We start from the raw sequence: 18,983 nt of genomic DNA on the forward strand, positions 1-18,983 counted from the left end.
GGCACAGCATGGGGATAGAAAGTTTCCTGTGACCTCTTCTCCAAAACAGCAGTGGTACTTATCTGGTCCTGCAGGAGTGGCATTGTAGCAGTGTGATGGCAGCACAGGCCAGATCCCATATGCTTTTCTGTTTAAACTTACAGTCACACTTACTTTTTTTGGGTGGTCTTTTTGGCATTGTGTGTGTTTATTCCTTCTGATCGCATGCATTATTCTGGACAGTACACTTTGAGCAGGGGGGGGAGGGGAAGGGGGGAAGTTATATTTTCACCAAATGGTGTTTACTGGGTTCACCACAAAATGGCTTTTTATTGGGATTTGTTATTATAATCCCACATTCATAACTACATTACTGGAGTGTTTGCAGCATCCACATCCTGCTATGCAAAAGCAGTGGAGAGTAAATGCTTCCTGGCACTTTCCTGCATGCTGCGTTGCCATCGCAGTACAGCATGGCTGTGAAAGCTCACGGACAGGAGGAGTGTGTGTGTGTGTGTGTGTGTGTAACATATGTCTTGTGTTGAGTATCTGACGTTCTCCCCTCCCTTGCCTCCCCAGGTGTGACATTTGTTGCATTTCATTTCGTACCCACCGGGGTATGCTGCGCCACAATGCTGTAATCCACAAGCTGCTCCCCAGGGACCCGTCGGGAAAGCCTTTTATTCAGAATAACCCCTCCATCCCAGCGGGCTTCAATGACTTGGGCTTCACCGACTTCTCCTGCAGGAAATTCCCTATCATTTCTCAGGTAAAATAACACCCTTACAGTAGTGGGTGACAATAATGCAGCCTCCAGAGTATAGCATTACCTATTTACCACTGATAATCCTTTTATCCCACAAAGCCACATGCATTGCAGGCTCCAGGTATGCTTGTAATTAGGTGTTTTTTTTTTTTGTTTTTTTTTTTTTAAACAAGTTGTTGAAATGTTGCATGTGGCTTTAATGACATGAGGGGAAGAAATTATAATAATTCTAGAAGTAAAATTACACCAAGTTAATGACATTTTCCAAGGAACCGGTCACACTGGTTTACGTGGTGTTTTCGGGGATCTTTGAATGCCTAAGACATGAGAAAGAAGTTGGCTCACCTGTCAGCGGGATTATTTAAATAAATGTGCGTGTCTTTAATTATCCAATACACATACAGTGGAATCCTCTCTCCTAACCAGGAGTGTAGTCGCCTGTGCGGAGATGATGAGAATATGGAAAAGCTCTATTCTAACACAGTAGACCACCGAACGGTTATTTTCTGTGTGCCAGGGTGTCTTCTCCAATGTGATTTGTCTTATTATTATTGACTCTTTTTTTCTCCCTTCTGGGGTAAGCTTTGAAGCAGGTGGTCTTTTAGTGTTGGACTGATTCCACAGTTCCACAGTTTTTTGCCTATGGGCCATAGGTCACCAAGTTGGCTCACTGGTGATGAGACTTTAAAAAACAAACAAAAAACAAATACATAGCATGTTACAAGCAATTCAAACACAGGAAATATACTCCGTGTGTGTGAACACGACCCTGTGAGACTCATGAACGCTTCTTTCTCAATAGTCTTGCACCAGGTAATTCATCATGTTTGCACAGATGATGGATAAAAATGAGGCTGTTTTTCACTGCATAAAATCTGAGTCATTTTATAACATGTAAAAACAATTATTGCTGACTCTGTACCGGGACAGTGGTTTGTGCGGGATTCGTGATGTCAAGGTGCTTTTTTATTCTTCTGTCCCCAGAGGACACTGCAGTGCATGGACTTATTCGTTCAATTATTTTTCTCTTGGGAGGGGGGAGGGGGTTGGGAATAGTCTATTAAATAACATAAAAAAAAACCATTTAGCATATTTGTAAAGTACTTGATAAATTGTATCCGCACTTCATAAATTAGGGGAGAGGGTTTGGATCCAGGTTATTTCAAAGTAATTATGGCTAATTGCTAGAAGATCATGAGAGCGCTAATCTTATCCTTTAAAGACGGGGCAAGGATCTTCCAGCAACGCATTGCTGCTTGCATTAAGCTGCTATTAAAGAAACAAAGGAAGAGCGTCAGCTTTGTGCTCTGTGTATTGAGCAATTGGCTTTCAATCAGCGATGCAGAGTACCACAGCTAGACATGCAATGCTCTTTGGGTTTCTATAGCAGTAAAGGGCTTATCATCATAATCCTCAGTGCACAGGGCTTTAAATGGCATCTGGAGAAAAAACCCTGGTCTGCCCTTAGACCCAGATAGATGTTAACCCTTTCAGACCCAGGTGGGCCTGCAGCTCATTGCAAAGCGATACCAGTTAGGTCACATCTCTCTAAACGGGGCTCAATGCACCAAATAGATTGTATGAGAGACAAGTACCCTTGTGAATCTGAGCTAATGCCATTGTTTAGCATACTGTAACTAAGCATGTACCGCACACACATTTTAATCCAGGAATTGTACATAAGCAAATTGGCTTCGTACATATTCTTCTTGGTAGGATTTGTATTTGGGGAAGTTGCAGAGCATTGTTTATAGTGTTTGGGCACTAGTCCATTAAATTAAATCATATTTTATGAGAAGTAACATAGAGCAACTAATCTTAAAATCTAAAATTAGTCAAGTTCCTACTTGTGTATTTTCGTATGGATATCCATCCTTACCTGCATTGTTTTTGTCTCTTCTTCAATGTGGTAATAGGTCTGGTGTGAAACAAATCTGCGAAGGTGCATCAGCGAATGTCATCGTTTCATCTGTGAAACCTGTAACAAGGCATTCCCAATGCGCTCCTCTCTAAAACTGCACATGGGAACTCACAAAGAGGCTCAGCAGAATGATAAGCAGAAGACTGAAAACACGGACAAGGAGAGCCAAGACCAGAAAGCTTTTATGGCAGCCCTGGGCCTGCAGCACACCAAAGACGCCAAGCCCAGCAGTCAGGAAGACCTCATACCAGATTGTTACCAAGCCATGCACCTGGAAGCTCAGAAGAGCAACCTATCTCAGGAACTTGGTAACATGAGCATGCTGAACTTGTCTCCTTTGGAAGCACCCACCGTGGGAGGTCCATTCTCTGTCCTGCCACCAACAAAAGAGAACCTGAAAATTCATTCTCTGCAGCCTTTCCAGAAGGGCTTCACCATGCAGCCTGACAGCAGTATTGTGGTCAAACCCATCTCAGGGGAGCTGGCTGACATTCAGCAGATACTTAAGATGGCTGCTTCCGCACCCCCTCAGATTAGTTTTCCACCTCTTGCTAAGATATCTCCGGGCAGCGCACAGTCCATTTTCAAGCACATGCCTCCACTAAAGCCAAAGCCCTTGGTGACTCCTCGGACAGTTGTTGCCTCCTCTACACCTCCCCCTCTCCTCAACACTCAGCAGGCCTCTCCAGGCTGCATCAGTCCAAGCCTTCCTCCCCCACCACTGAGGATGACCAAGAACTCTGTGGAGTCTGCTACTGGTGCCCTGTTCTTGCAATCCCGGTCAGGAACCAAGCGCAGCTCTTCTGCTCGGCCCTCACAACCACCGAAAACTGATGCTTTGAGTCAGCGAGAAATAAAAACTCAGCTAGAACAGGACAGTATTATAGAAGCCTTCATGCCTTTAGATTTGGAAACTAAGATCAAACAAGAATCTGACGGGGATCTGAAGGCGATCATTTCTGGAGCAAACAACAAGAAAGCTACCCAAGTGAGAAAAGTCTTCTACCCTTGTCGTTTCTGTGACCAGGTGTTCACGTTCTCTGGTGTTTTGCGGGCTCATATCCGCTCTCACTTGGGAATATCACCGTACCAGTGCAACATATGTGACTACATTGCAGCTGACAAGGCCGCATTGATTCGGCACCTACGGACACACAGTGGTGAAAGGCCATACATATGTAAAATTTGCCAGTACCCTTTTACTGTTAAAGCCAACTGTGAGAGACACCTGCGCAAGAAGCACCTTAAAGTCACCAGAAAGGATATTGAAAAGAACATTGATTATGTATCCATGAACACAGCTGAAATGGTGGATGCCCTTTGCTCTCCAGACACTGTGTGTAAGTACTGCGGAGAGGACTTGAAGAACTATCGTGCCCTTCACATACACATGAGAACCCACAGCGGATTTCAGAAAAAGAAACCATTTGAGTGCAAAGAGTGCGGCACTACCTTTTCTGCCAAGAGAAACTGCATTCACCACATCCTCAAACAGCACCAGCATGTGCAGGAGAAAGAGATTGAGAGTCACATCTTATCAGTGACCTACAGCCCAGAGCAAAATAGATCAGACTCTCCTCGTTTGGAGGACCGCACTTACCTAGAACGAAAGCCTACTACATCGTACCTGGAACCACAGAATGGCTTTCTGCACGGGGCACTGTCTACTTTCCCAGTAAAACTTGAACCTGCTACCAGCTTCCCTGTAGACCTTGATGAGCCCTTGGACTTCTCCCAAAAGAACAAGAACCCTTGTGTGTTCCAAGTGAAGCAGGAGCCATTCTACAACTCCTCTCTTGCCTCCTTTGATTGCTCCATGGAGCCAATTGATCTTTCCATCCCTAAATACACTAAGCAGGACAAAGATCACGCTCGCATCCAAGCCAAGACACAAGAGCAGACATTTGGGACTGTTGACCAACTATACAACTGCCAGCCATGCCCGCTGTCCTTAAGTGCCAATGGGAACCTGGACAGAGCTGCACCCATCACACATTCCAAGTCAGTGAAAAGCCCTTTGCATTTGACAGTCCCTATCATTTCTCCTGCTGTTCTTGGCAGTGCAACCATCCTGCGCCCCTTGAGGCCTAAGCCACCTCCTCTCTTGCCAAAGCCTCCAATCACTAAGGAGTTGCCACCTCTGGCTTCCATTGCACAGATCATTTCTTCTGTATCGTCTGCTTCCACTTTGCTGAAAACAGAGATTACATCGCCTACTTCTCAGGTCGCTGCCAACAGTTCACTTGCCCCTGACAAATCCGGGGCTTCCAAATCCAAGACGGCAATCCTTCACAAGGATGCTGCTGCTTCCTGTGGTGATCCCCTTACTGCTGGAAGCTCTACGGCGTCTGACAACCCCAGCGCCGCGGCTCCGGCCGGGGGAGCAAAGAAACGAGGTAGGAAGAAAGGAACGAAAAACAAACCCAAGGTAGTTGCTAGTCTGGATCTGGAGTCGAGCGGTGAATTTGCAAGTATAGAGAAGATGCTTGCCACGACAGACACTAACAAGTTCAGCCCTTACCTGCAGTCCGCTGAGGACATCAAGGACGACGCTGACAACAACAGAACCAGTGAAGACGAACGGGATAGCGGTGAAGATAAACGGGCAAAGGGGAACCCCTACTCTAACTCCTTGCAAAAAATCATCTGCCCTTACTGCCCTCGTGTTTTTCCCTGGGCCAGCTCCCTGCAAAGGCACATGCTTACTCACACAGGTAAGAGAAGCAGTGCTAGCAGAAGAAACATTTCATTACATTTCTTGTTTACCCTGTTATATTTAGATCTGGCTCAAAGTGCTATTTTTCCTGTAAAGCTTGGTCTGTTTTATTATGACTTGGCTAGGCATGAAAAAAGCACGCTTGCATAGTGGAAATGTATTGTTTAGCACATACTGTACATTTTTGCATCCATATTGATAAATAGTATTGGCAATAACATTTAATTAGGTTTAAGTTTAAAGCTTTGGCAGATTGATCTGTAATCAGTTGGATCTGTGTGATATGATTCCTATGATAAGGGGCTTGTGCTGCCTTGTTTGTTAAGAAGCAGCATCCAGGCGCAGTTTTACTGATCCATAATACAGTGTACTTATTACATCTTTCCTTAGTCAGTTGTTGAAAGCCTTTATTTTTGCTATTATTTCCCTTTTATTTTCATTTACCACTAAATGAGTTTATTTACGGGACAAAAGTACCTTTTTTTTAATTTGGGGTTTCATAGTATGTTTTAAAGATGGGGGTAATCTGGATAACTACGCTCCCTTTGAATCCTGGACTACTTTAAAAGATGGTAGTTGTCACCTTTATTCTTACATCGGTGCCTAGTGCACACCGTAGTCTTCTCTGGCAATATGCCGTAACTAAATTTTTTATTCCCTGTCCTTTAGGTTGATGGGATATGTTGTCCATTGCATTCAGTATTTAAAGCTAACGTGTTAACTTTATATTTTTTTAAAATATTTACACAGGTTAACTTTAATTAATTTTTATATATATATATATATATATATATATATATATATATATACACACGTTTTAAAGCAGGGGGGGGGACTCCAGAGCTGAATCCTATCAATTTCAGCTCCACCGACCCCCTGCTTCCAGAGATACTTACCTTCGTAGTGTTGCCGATATCCCTGCAGGCAGAGAAACTGTGTTCCTCTATCTCAGGGGGGCGCAAACTTTTTTCCCTGCGCCCCCCTGACGGCTGTCCCCTCGCTCCCGCGCCCCCCCCCAACCCCAACTTACCCGCGCTCCGGCGTAATGACGTCACGTTGCCATAGCAACGTGACGTCACATGACCTCGCAGCGTCATTTTGACGCCGCGTTGCCATGGCGCCGCAGGGAGGAAGCCGCCGGAGCCACGGTAAGTTAGGTTTACAGAGGCCCTGCAGCTCCCCCGGCACTTAATTTAAGTGCCTTCGGGAAGCGCGCGGGGCCTCTGTAAACCCCGCGCCCCCCGTCGGCAGTGTCGCGCCCCCCCTGTGGGTCGCGACCCACAGTTTGCGCACCGCTGCTCTATCTAACGGCAGCTTCACTGTGGCGAGTCACACGGGCCAATTGGAAGCCGTGACATCCTTCGGTCCAACTTCCTATTGGCCCACGTGACCAGGACCTTTAATAAACTTGCCAGAGATACCGGCACCTTCTATGAAGCTAAGTATTACTGGAAGCAGGGGGCCCCCAGAACTGAAATTAACTGGGTTCAGCTCCGGAGACCCGCTTCTTCAAACTTGTAATAAAAAATTATTTATTGATTTATTTTCTTAAGTTTAAGCTCTTGCAATTTTATTGGCATTGACGACTCCGACTCGTTTTACAGCTTGTCTATAAATAAGACCCAATGTCTGATAACTCACTTGACACATGCTGTAAAAGATGTTTTTTTTATTTATTATTATTTTAACTATTTTGAGATACATGTTATTATTATTATTTGAACTATTTTGAGATACAGGTGATTATTATTATTATTATTATTATTTTGTCAACTTTTTGCTTGGTGTCTTTTCACCTCAATATGATTACTAAAAGTAGAACGGCTTTATTACCATGTTATTTCTTAACCCGTTGCTACCTCATGGATCCACAATGCATTGTGCATGACCAAAGGGACCTGTGCATCACTCAGGCTATTCCTGTTTAATCCCTTTGAATACATTGCAGGCCTCTCTGACCAAACAGGGCTAAAGACAAACAGTTGTAGATGTTTGGGTTAGCAGAGAGCGTAAAAACACCCCCCCCCCTGTGAAGTACATTTATCTCTGGATTTTTTTCCAAGCTCTTGTTTTCTTGATAAAAACGTAGGCCTCGTTTTTTTTATTTTAATATCTTCTGTTTGAGTAACTTGAAGCCCTATTTCTTTAGGTATTCTTTCTTTTTCTTTTGAAATACTAAATACAATACATTTCAGCCATCATAGATTCTCTGTGCCAGGTAATATGAAATGAACAGGAAGTTGGCAGGACTTGTTGTTTTTTTTTTTTTTTTTTAAACGGTTCGACTGGATCCTGTGTGCTATTTCCTCTTTATGTGAAACGGCCAAAGTTGCAAACAGCAGAGGGAGTAAATTCATTTATGACCTGGGCCACAGTAGAGAAATTCCTCTTTTCAACATGGCTTTAAGAAACCACAGGTTAATTACACATCTCCAACTACCTTTTGCATTACAAACCTGTATCCATTCCCATTTTTTTTTTTAGCCTAGATATGTTTATTCTAATCTGTTTGATTTTTCTGACTAAAAACTTGTTTCCGGGAATCAATGGAAACATCCTAGTCAGTTGTAAAATCGCATGCCAAAACATGTCAGGTGAGAAGGGTCCATTAAAGCTATGAGCAACCGGTAATTTGTTTGCGTTGACTGCTTACAAGATGGAGATCATTCAGAAGCTGGTCCCTACATAGGACAAATGGGTTGTGCTCAAGCAGGCTGGAGCTGTGACTACATAGAGCTATACACATGGTAGAAGTTGTATGCAAGACAAATCCTGCTTCTCTCCTCTCGTGACAGTGAGGGGCCGTGACTTGCTCAAAGTCACACTTGCTGACGCTAGGTCTCCCACTCAATCTGTTTCACCAAATCTGGTTGAAGCCTTTCGATTTAGACATTTTAAGATGTGGCCTGTTTTGGAGTCGGGGGCACTCAATTAGTTTTCCACAGGGGTCCCCTTTCTCCCGCCATAAATGTACAGAGCCCAGACTATCAGACATGTGGTCCGGTTCTGAGCTATAAAGTAGACAGATGAAAAGGAAAAAGTGTGTCACTGAGCCTTTGTTAGTGTCCAGGCAGAGTGGGATGAGGTGCAGATCCTCCACTTCCCTGTTTGGGTAGCCCCGATGATCGGGTATCTGACCACCCCGTCACAGAAATGTGTGTTTGTGTGTCACACTCTTTGTAAACACACGGACCGTTACATCCGGCCTCTGGGATTCCGTCACTGTTGCTTTTCATAGAAAGACTGATTATTATTTATTTGGGGATGAACAAGGGAAAGCATAGATAGCCATGTAATTAGGCAAAGTGAGGTCACATGACGGCCTGAGCGTCAGGATTGGGGCATACGATCTGCTAATGCAGATTTAGCTGTTAATTAGCAGCAAAACGAACAACTTGAGGCAGATTAAAGCAGAGTGGGTGCTGCTCATAATGCTTCTTTTGTGCCCAGCCTAGACAGGCTCTCTTGTTTCTAAAGGATATTCTGATTGCCCTCCCCTCTTCCCTCTCTGCTGCCTCAACCCACATCACTCATGACTTTCCCTCACTCTTACATTTCCATAATCACAGAACACTTTAATGAACTGCATACATGTATTTCCCACCCCCACCCCCCCAATTTATTTATTTTTTGGTGAATTTTTTTCTCCCCCCCAATGAATTCTGCTAGGATTGCTGCTTCCTGCTGTACGGAGGATGGAATATGGTTCTACAGATTCTTTGACCTCAGTGTTTGTTTAAAGAAAAACATTTTAAAAAATGAACAGTAGGCAGTCAGATAAATACTTTTTTTTTTTTTTTTTTCCTGCTTCAGGTCAGAAGCCCTACCCCTGCGCAAAATGCGACGCCTTCTTTTCTACCAAATCTAACTGTGAACGGCACCTCTTACGCAAACACGGAGTTGCCAACCTCTCCTTAAGAAGAAACGGTCTTATGCCCCAGTCTAAAGAAAGCGATGTTGGATCTCATGATAGCACAGGTAGCACTTTAAGCTTGTTTAGCCTCCTAGATAGTAGACTTGCGCGCGCGCCACACTCAGTTGATGGCGGCTGCATTATTTGTTGGACAAAAGCACGGGCGCAGCTCTCCTTGGCGTGGAGATCCAGCTCAGGACAAAACAAAACGAGTCAAATGAAGTGAAACTATTTAGGGAACAGGGCATCATGAGCCGGACCTTTTATAGCTCCCTCTGCCCGCACTGTGGGGAGTAGATTTAATTGTAGGAATTTGTATATATTTGAATTAAGCCCCAATATTATTTTTTCTTGACATCTGAAAATTACACGTGGGACCTCCATTTAAGGGAGTGACTGAGATCTAAGCGTTCCTAAACCTGGGCTGTTAGCACTTATTCTCTGCTGGATACCTGGCTCTTCCTGTCGCTGCAAGCTCTGCACGCAGTCCTATCACAGTACTCGCTTCTGTCTCTTGCACTCTTTCTGCCATTATAGGCTCTATCTTCAGTCTTTGTGCCTTCAGCATGTGTTAGACCAATGTTCTCCCTCTCCTGAGCTGTGCAGCGTATGAATGTCCGCTTCGTAGAACTGCTGAGGCTGTCGGGTACAGCTCTCCCCAGTGATCTTCACCTATAACTTTTCTGGCGGACGGACCTTATTGTATGATCCAAAGCACATTACACAAAGAGAAGAAACATGTTCACATTATTTTAAGGTGCTTCTAATCTTTTGGAAAACTTGAGGTCAGTGACCTAAATGCAAAGGGCTCCCCCTTTTTCTGTACAGAGGATATTATTTCAATATGGAAAATCTGCCACCTAGTGGACAGAGAAGGTATTTTTGATAACTGCTTGTTGCTGGTGGTTGGAAATGATACAGTAAACCACACTGACAGAAATGTTTTGGACACTGATACACTGTCATTTGAAACTGACGCCATTAAAATATGACCACCTAACCCTACCAGCAAATAAACAGCAGGTCTGTACAGTGTTGTTTGGAGCTTCATTAACTCTATGTAACACGAGTCGGCCGTCACCCAAAGAGGAATGGCCACTTTCCACATTGAGGTGACCTGGAATGGGCAAAGATGGCTGGATTACAGCCGCACGAGAAGCATGCAACCTTAAAGTTGTTGCACGTAGGGAGTAGGTTGTATTTTGCTTTTGCTTCTCGTCACATGTTTTCTTTTTAAGGATTGTTATCAATGCCTAAGGTTAATTTCTCTTGTGTATAGCTTCACAGCAGGTGAAGCTATAAGAAATCTGTTTGCATGTGGCATGCTTTGTCCTGCTGGCAGCATTAGGACATCTTATGACTGGCTTCTCTTCATTGCATGCACTGTTGCAATCTCTTGCTTACTAAGAGCAATGCAGCATTTGAATGATGCATCACACAGATTGCTAACTTCCCCTTTTCATCCCCCTTTATCTGCTGTGTGTTTTACGTTGTGCTAACCTTCGTACTTCATTGTATAAAAATCTTCCAGAGCTCTCTGGTTATTGGCTTTAAGAGTAAATCATTGTTTTGTAACAGGTGGACATTCACAGATTTATCATTATTTGTATTATTTTAACGTGACATCTTAAAAGTTATATCTACAGACCCAGCCATGTTTTGTTTTTTTTAATATGGCAGCAGTTGTAGACTTTCTTGGGTAATCGCTTATGTACTTGTCCTCAATAATGTAGGCCTCTTGGGAGAAGTTGTGAGTGCTTTGTGCAGAGAGGGTTTGGTTCTCTATTACATTTTTCACCCTATTAAGTATGCATGTATCACAGATTTTGTATGCATAGTTGGCTGTGTAGAATTGTTTAGCATGTTTTGTACTATACTCTTTCAGAGAATGTCCTGTTTGCTTTCCATCTAAAGGGGACATTTGTTTTTGTGAGATATCAAACCCTCAGCTGCCAAGTGCAAAGAAGATCAGTCTTGAAGACATTTGCCAGTGGGCATTCTGCCTTAGATATAACCTGTTTCTGTAGCCAAGAGCTTAGTATTTCGTGGTGATGTCACGTGATATGGGAACTTTAAGGGTATAGCTAATGAATCTACGTTAATTTATTTTTACAATCCAGTGCAATGTACTAAACCGTAATATCCAAGATCAGGCAGGATCCTGATCCTTTACCATAAGTCAAAATATAAACAAAGGTAAAGCACCGTTCTATGTTTTCTTTACAGACAGCCAATCGGATGCAGAGATGTCTGCTGCAGAAGTTGAAGTGTTAGACCTAACCTCTGGGGACAGAGCTAAGATGGCCGGGGCTCCTTTCATAGAGGGCGAGCATGGATTCAAGGATCGCCAATCAGAAGAGCAGGCGCTAGCAAAGGAGAAAGTCAAAGAGGAAACCGATGAATATAAGGAGCAACTTGAGGATGATGCTGTGAGCAACAAAAGCCTTGATCTTAATTTTGCAAGCAAACTAATGGACTTCAAGCTGTCGGCTAGTGACCAGGCTGCCAGCAGCAGTGGCAACTCCTGTGACGTTTGTGGCAAAAGCTTCAAGTTCGCTGCTACTTTGGGCAGACACAAAAAGGCCCATTCATGTGAAAACAAGAGAGAGAAGAGCAGCGAAGATGAGGACAAAGGTTCACCAGATTCTGCTAGCGATCTCTCGCAACATGTGTACAGTGCAGAGGCAGGGGACGTCGAGGAAGAGCTTCCTGTTGACTTGAAGGTGTCAAAATCCCCCTTGGAGATTGAGCTGGTAGGAAAGAGCAACGTGGATGGCGAAACAGTCTCGGAGGGCGAAGGTCTGGAGATGAAGTCTCTGGAGAAAAGCGATGACGACAAGGACGGAAAGGCTTATGAAAGCAAGGGAACCTCAAAGGCGGACAAAAGGAAGAAGATATGCACTGTGTGCAGCAAGCGCTTCTGGTCTCTGCAGGATCTTACCAGACATATGAGATCACATACAGGTAAACACACTTAGCGTGTTAGTTATTGTACATTCTCTCTTCCTCAAAGCCATTTGTAGTCAAATATACTATATTCCTGTCTAATGACTGAAACTGATCATCTTGTGGGTTTATATTTAAAATGAATTTCACCCTGAGGGCTTATTTTCATTAATTCTATATTCCCTTGTTTAAGCATTACTGGTCGATCATGTCCTTATTTGAGCATCCCTGGTATTTATAGATTGAATATGCATTGATTTATCGTTTTGGGCTTAATTCCACCTAATGTTCCATATTGTAGTTCAAAGTTCTAGTAGCCGTGTTGGTCGTGGAGAAAATCAGATTTGATATAGGTTGGGATGCCTTTTAGCGGACCAACATAAGAGGTCTTCATAGATGGACTTATAGTGTGCAGAGCTTTCAGAACCTCATAGGAGTCTTCCTTCATTGTTCTGTGTTACAGTTCTCTCATTGTTGTTCTGCTAAAAGTGTACTAACCTACACTGTTGCATATTATAGTATTTAAATGGGAAGTAAGATTTGTAATTGTATGGTGAGAAAAATAATAATAATTTTAGCTTTGAATCAAATTTGACTTGACCATCAGTAAGCGGTGAAAAGAGAACATTAATTTGGGTATACATAACCGTGAAAGTGTATATTATCATAGTAGAAGCCACTATAGTTCAACCAAAGTCCAGGACACTCGGGATAAAAAAATAAGCAATGTTTATTCAATGTTTTTGTCTGAACATTGGTTTAGCAATGGACCTAGTGTGTAGACCGTCTCCTTTCAACCTACCCATGAGGAATGTCTCTGATGTATTTTACTGTTCATTTTCTTTTAGGTGAAAGGCCATATAAATGTCAGACCTGTGAACGCACTTTCACTCTCAAGCACAGTCTGGTTCGCCATCAGCGCATCCACCAGAAAATCAAAGATGTGAAGAGTCAGGGAAAAGACAGTGACAAGGAGGACCACCAGTCGAGGTGTGAGGAGGAGAGCGATGCTGAATCCATGCAGAGCAGCACACACCACATATCCGAGAACGAATGCGACACACCAACTAGTCTTAACAACCAGTCTGTTACCAGAAGCCGAAAGAGCCTGTTGGCAAATGCGACATGTGAGGAATCGTCACAGAGAAGTGAAAATGCTTCTGGGAGAAGCACCCCAAGACAAGTCCCAGGGGTCGATGGCATTAAAGATCCAGAAACTCGGAGAGCCTCAGATCGCAAAAACCTCCAGGGCTTTACCAAGGAGTCTGACAAATCTACTATGAATCACACTATCACCTCCTTGGACGTTGCCCTGTCTCTTTTGGGGGCGAAATGAGCCAGAGATGTGAGGAGCACGTTCTGCACCTCCTAAGACAAAATGATAAAATTATTTTTGAAGCGTTTTGTACAGCTACGGGAGAGTATGGCTGGCCATATCAAGTGCCATAACCTTTCAGTCAAATGCAAATAACTGTATACTGATTTTGAGTGCCTTACTACTTTATTACGTCTTTTGGTATTATAAACTTTTTTCGAGGTTATTTTTTTGTTTTTTGTTTTTTTTTACATAAAGAGAAAAATATTTTAATGAAAAATACAAAGAGGACCTTTTCCAGTTAAGCATTAAAGTTACCTTTTTTGTTTTTGTATTTGTGTGTGAGAGCTTGTTCTTGTACATCACTGTCTGTTTCCTGAGGTGGACACACGAGCTTATGAGGAGGCCATTCAGTACTACAGCCAATAACTGGAAGAAAAATGATGTGAATCTATGCTTGGGGGAAAGTTTCACACGAGACCTCACATTTGTTTTCCCCCCACCTCCAAATTTAGTTTTTTTTTTTGCTGTATAAGTGAACATGGGGTGTCGTATTTGAGACATGCTGGATGAAGATATTCAAAAATATCCAAATGCCGTAAACCAGGAAAAAAAATACTGTAGCTTTGAACTTCGCAACTTGTTTCTTAAGGTTTCTGAATGGTGTTATTGTTCAGTAGTTGTTCTACCTCGGAATGAACACCCAGAGAATTCAGCAGAAACATTGTAACCCGTGGAATTGATTCTGTCCCTGCCTATGTCTTGATTCTGTTTGCTTGAATTCATCAGTTCTCTAGTTTCTGCAAAAGATGCAGAAACGTTTGGGCAATATTTGCCCTTCAAAATTAACAAAGAAACTCAAATCCTGGTATAAATAAATATGTACAAATATATACTTTTGCTTTTTGAGATCCTAGCCTTCAGCAGCTCTCTTGCATTGCACCGTTCCTACTGTACTGTAATCAACCCTGTTCTTGGTGAACACTGAGGCCTGTGCAAATGGGCTGAATACAGACTGACTTTGAGTCCTGCCGTGGAGGGGAGACAGAAGATCTCCCAATCCTCGACCTGTGAAAGGTGCGGCAGTCGGTTGTACTGTCAAAACAAGCAAAGAGTTTGGTCTTCCAGTATCAGAAACCACGCCTTACCTTCATCTTGCCTCCATCATGTATTTTAGGCAAGCATGTACTACTGGTAAAAAGAGAGGAGCTAGAAATAAAACTTGTAAAGAGACTTTTTGTTCCTGAGGTATTTTGGGTTGGTGCTTGAAGATAAAATGTTTAGAGAAAGATGTGTATATAAGTGTGTGTATGTATGTATGTGCGTGTGATATATATATATATATATATATATATATATATATATATATATATATATATATATATATATATATTGTACACACACAGAGAGAGAGAGATACACACATGTATGGGCTGTTTGATATTATAAATAAATGTACCCTATTGTATCTGTGCGACTTGCCTTCCTCCGTATGTGTCCAGATCTGTAGGTCTTTTAAACAAGTGAAGCTATAAAACATTACTGTGCTTTTCAGCCCTTCTGATTTCCTCCTCCTATCTAATCCCGTGAATGCAGTGCAACCACATTCTTTCTTTCTTCTCCCTCCACGTATGGTACTGGCTGTCTCCATGACAGAGGGCCATATTTACCAATCACCTTTTAGTGCCAGCAGACACCTTCTTTCCTTTCAAATGAATTGATTGTAAGGTGCCTTACGGAATAGCACTGCTTAATAAATTTGGGACAAATTGTCTTATCGCCTAGCATGGCGTAGTAAATATAGCCCAGAGTGGTCGTGGTCAGCCTCTGTCTCTTTCTCTCTCTCTCTCTGTGTCTCTCTCTCTGTGTGTCTCTCTCTCGGTGTCTCTTTCTCTCTCTCTCTCTCTCTCTCTCTCTCTCTCTCTCTCTCTCTCTCTCTCTCTCTCTCTCTCTCTCTCTCTCTCTCTCTCTCTCTCTCTCTCTCTCTCTCTCTCTCTCTCTCTGTGTGTCTCTCTCCCCTCCCCCATCCCAGCTTCAGGGACATCATTAACATTTCATAATTACTGTAACGGTTCCCAGAGAAGGGCTGGCTTCAGTGTGGCTTAGTGTTCTTTGGTAGGAGCAGTCACGGTACTGCCGTATAAATTTGCCACAGGTGCACGGCCAACGAAATCCAGGGGGGGAGATCCGTATCTAGCATGAATCCCAAAAGTGTAGGCACTCGCCATAGAAAGAATAATGCTTCGGTGCACTCACGCAACTTTCACAAAGAGTGAACCGAAACGTTGATCCTTTTATGTAATAAATTGATATTTTTCTGCATTGCAAGACCCAGTGAGTGCCTACACATTTGGGATTCCTACAGCGTGAATTAGGCCATTAACCTAACATTTGCACGTATTCACCACTGCTGACTGTAACAGGATTGTACATTCAGATGCAGATAACAGGTTATTTCTGCACAAATCTTGATTGATCTAAATTGAGGGGGGGAAGGCATTTATCGCATGATAAAGAAAAGTGGTTTGAACCGTTTTGCTGCCAGAATGACCTCCGTCAATGCTTTTCCTCTCGGACTTCTTCCAAGCCTTTCTACCTAAGGAGCGTTCACACTCTCAAAGGATCATTCAGTAAAGCACTGTACAATGTCCGACAATCAACTGAATGATCGATATCGCACAGTATCGGCTTTTGTGAATGAAGCTCGGAGGGCTAAGTGAGTTATCATGAGATGTTAACTAATATATTTGTGTTCTACGTGGGTATGTATTGAGTAGCACAAAAGTGCTAATGTATTGACACACATGACTAGTTCAGGTGAATGATCAAACAAATCTGAACCAATTCCTTAAAGGTGTTTACCAAGTGTTCTTAATTAAATATAATTTACAGGCATCCATAGGTTTTTAATGACCTGTAATATATATATTTTTTCTAGTTGTGTCTCACCAGAATCCCTAGGTTTCACATTTTCCAGCGCGTAATCAACCCAGCAGAGCAATGGGACATCTGTTAGCAATAATCAACCATTGAAAGCTTTATTTAATTGTATCTGTACCCTGTTGGATGAAAAAAAGGTCTTGTCACGTTTTTATGAACATATACATAGTTGAGTTTGACTGAGAGGTGTTGTTGTTCCCAGACCCTGATGTCCTCTTCCGATATTAAACTGTGAAATGTATACCGTGTTTAAACTCTAGGTGAATCTTAGGTTTAGTTTGCATGTTCAGCTAGTGTGTCTCTCTAATTTGTTTGATTTTTCTCTCTCTCTTTCTCTCTCTCTCTCTCTCAGGGCTTTGCAAAACAAATCTTCTGAATTATTTGATTTGGTCTCTTCTGGGTTTCAAATTAACTCCTAGATTTACTTAAAGCTGCGGTTAACAAATCACTGCAATAAGCACTTGACTGTGAACGCAACAGAAGCCCCTCACAGCTAATCTTGATATAGCTGGGGCTACATGACAGTCTGATTCCAGTTTCTCAATGATTTTTGTTTCTCTTTCTCTGTGTCTGTACGAAGGACATTATTCCTAGTGATTTCCACCCATGGAAATCAGCCCAGGAAACTATGGTAAAAATGTAGAAATTCATATTTTTCTAAAGGGAACTTAAACTGCTGCTATGCGTTATGTACAAGACTGGTCTATGCCACATGAACAGAGAATCACGTTTGTTTTGGTACTTGTATTCCTCCTTTTTACTCAGTTGTATAGTACTTCCAAATTCTAAATGAAAGCTGTTCTGTATCAAACCATCTAAGCAATAAAATGTTATATTTAAAACAAAAACGACATATTAGGGTTTACTTGGGTCTCTAGTTTTTATTTCACACTGCCGGCAGAGGGGAAACAATGTGTACTAACAGGTTATGGAATCCTAACTGGGTCTCGCAATTTTTTCCACTTCAGAGATTAGATGTAGCCACAATTCGCTTGCCATTTGCATCTTGAACTTTAAAAGAGAATGACTTCACTAACCCTTTTTTTTTCTCTTCTTTTTGGTTTCGGACAGTTTTTTTTTAAACTTGTTTTTTAGTTATAATCAGGATGGGGGGTGGATACAGAACAAAAAAAAAGAAAGGGTGGGTTGGGAACAAAAAACAACCAAAATAATTGAATTGACAATACACTACAGAAATAATAACAGTAGAAATAATATTTAACAACAATAATAGACAATATATGGGGGTGGGGGGAGGGGGAGAGGTGAGGAGGCAAGAGACACGAGTTTCACTAACCCTTTCTATGGACACAGCAGACAGGAGATTCTATGGAAAAAGAGATTTGACCATGGATAGTCACCCTGTGTTACTAGTCTTTGTACTGCTGAGCTTGGACCAAAAGTGCTATGGTCTTGTGACCTGCAGGTTGAGAGGCAACTGCGATTTACTTCCTAGAAGGAAGATACGCTACTGAAACATGTAACAAATACAAACAGATACATTAAGTGCTCTAACCATTCAAGATAGGAATACCTGTAAGTAAATTAATGCATCTTAGAAGTTTAACCCGTTCAGTGCCTTATACAGCAGAATCGTCCAAAAAAACAGGTACGTACATGGCCTTTTTGTCATTCTAGGAATTGCATGTTATTTTGTGGCGCTCTGTCAGCTAATCACTTCCATGAAGGAGGGCTTAGAAGAGGTCTGTTCCGTTCAATTCAACAGGCTGGGTGTCCCAAGTCATGAGATTGATGTATAGCTGGTCACATGAGCCAAAATGTCTATAGCGCTTTAATCAGTTAGTCATTTGGGTACTTAAGGGGATGGCGACTGTCACGGTAGACCAGGTCTCTTAACACATTTCTATTTCTGGGATCAGTCAATAGGCAAAACAAGGCAGTGAAATAAAATGGGGTTTATTCGGATAAAACCTCGGAAATACAACAAAACACAAAATACAGAAATATACACACTTACTGGGGTCTGGGGGTTGTGATCTAGCCTTTCCAAGGTGCAGGGCACCCGCTTGCAAGGGCTTCCCCTGATCGTAACCTTGTTCCGGACGTCCTAGACCGAGATACAACAGAAACTCCTGACCGGGACCTAGTCCCGATACTCCTGGGACTGATTTCGGTAGGAACTTCTGACTGCGACTGATTTCGGCAGGAACTCCTGACCGGGACTGATTTCGGCAGGAACTCCTGACCGGGACTGATTTCAGCAGGAACTCCTGACTGCGACTGCTACGTTCTAAAATGAGAACTTGGTCCTCGTGTCTGACAATCTCGGCAGGGCAGACTTTCCTAACTTCAAAACGAAGCCAGTTGCTCTGTTATTTGGGACAGAGCAACTGTGAAAAACCGGCCCTAGCTTCATCGACTCAAGCCACAAAATTGTCTGGTTGTCTGACTGAGGCTTCTTCTTACATACCCTCTGCTGAGCTATGTTCAGCATGGAGGAAGGAGGAGCGACCAATCAGAGCGTGG

At 42.7% G+C, this 18,983-nt stretch overlaps 1 protein-coding gene across 2 annotated transcripts in view; it reads left to right on the top strand.

The window, feature by feature from the left end:
• Nucleotides 1-13,890, top strand: part of RREB1 (ras responsive element binding protein 1) — a 103,597-nt gene extending 89,707 nt beyond the window's left edge. The window contains exons 10-14 of one of the 2 annotated variants that reach the window (XM_075585802.1): nt 559-748; nt 2,662-5,380; nt 9,196-9,360; nt 11,522-12,259; nt 13,090-13,890. In XM_075585802.1, the coding sequence (XP_075441917.1) occupies nt 559-748; nt 2,662-5,380; nt 9,196-9,360; nt 11,522-12,259; nt 13,090-13,577 (4,300 nt within the window). In that variant the 3' untranslated portion in view covers nt 13,578-13,890. The remainder of the gene's footprint in view (nt 1-558; nt 749-2,661; nt 5,381-9,195; nt 9,361-11,521; nt 12,260-13,089) is intronic. The other variant, XM_075585803.1, reaches the window with a different exon arrangement.
• The last annotated feature ends 5,093 nt before the right edge of the window (nt 13,891-18,983 follow it).

The sequence above is a fragment of the Ascaphus truei genome, chromosome 2 (genome assembly GCF_040206685.1).
Source record: "Ascaphus truei isolate aAscTru1 chromosome 2, aAscTru1.hap1, whole genome shotgun sequence".
Taxonomy (NCBI): Eukaryota; Metazoa; Chordata; class Amphibia; order Anura; family Ascaphidae; genus Ascaphus; species Ascaphus truei.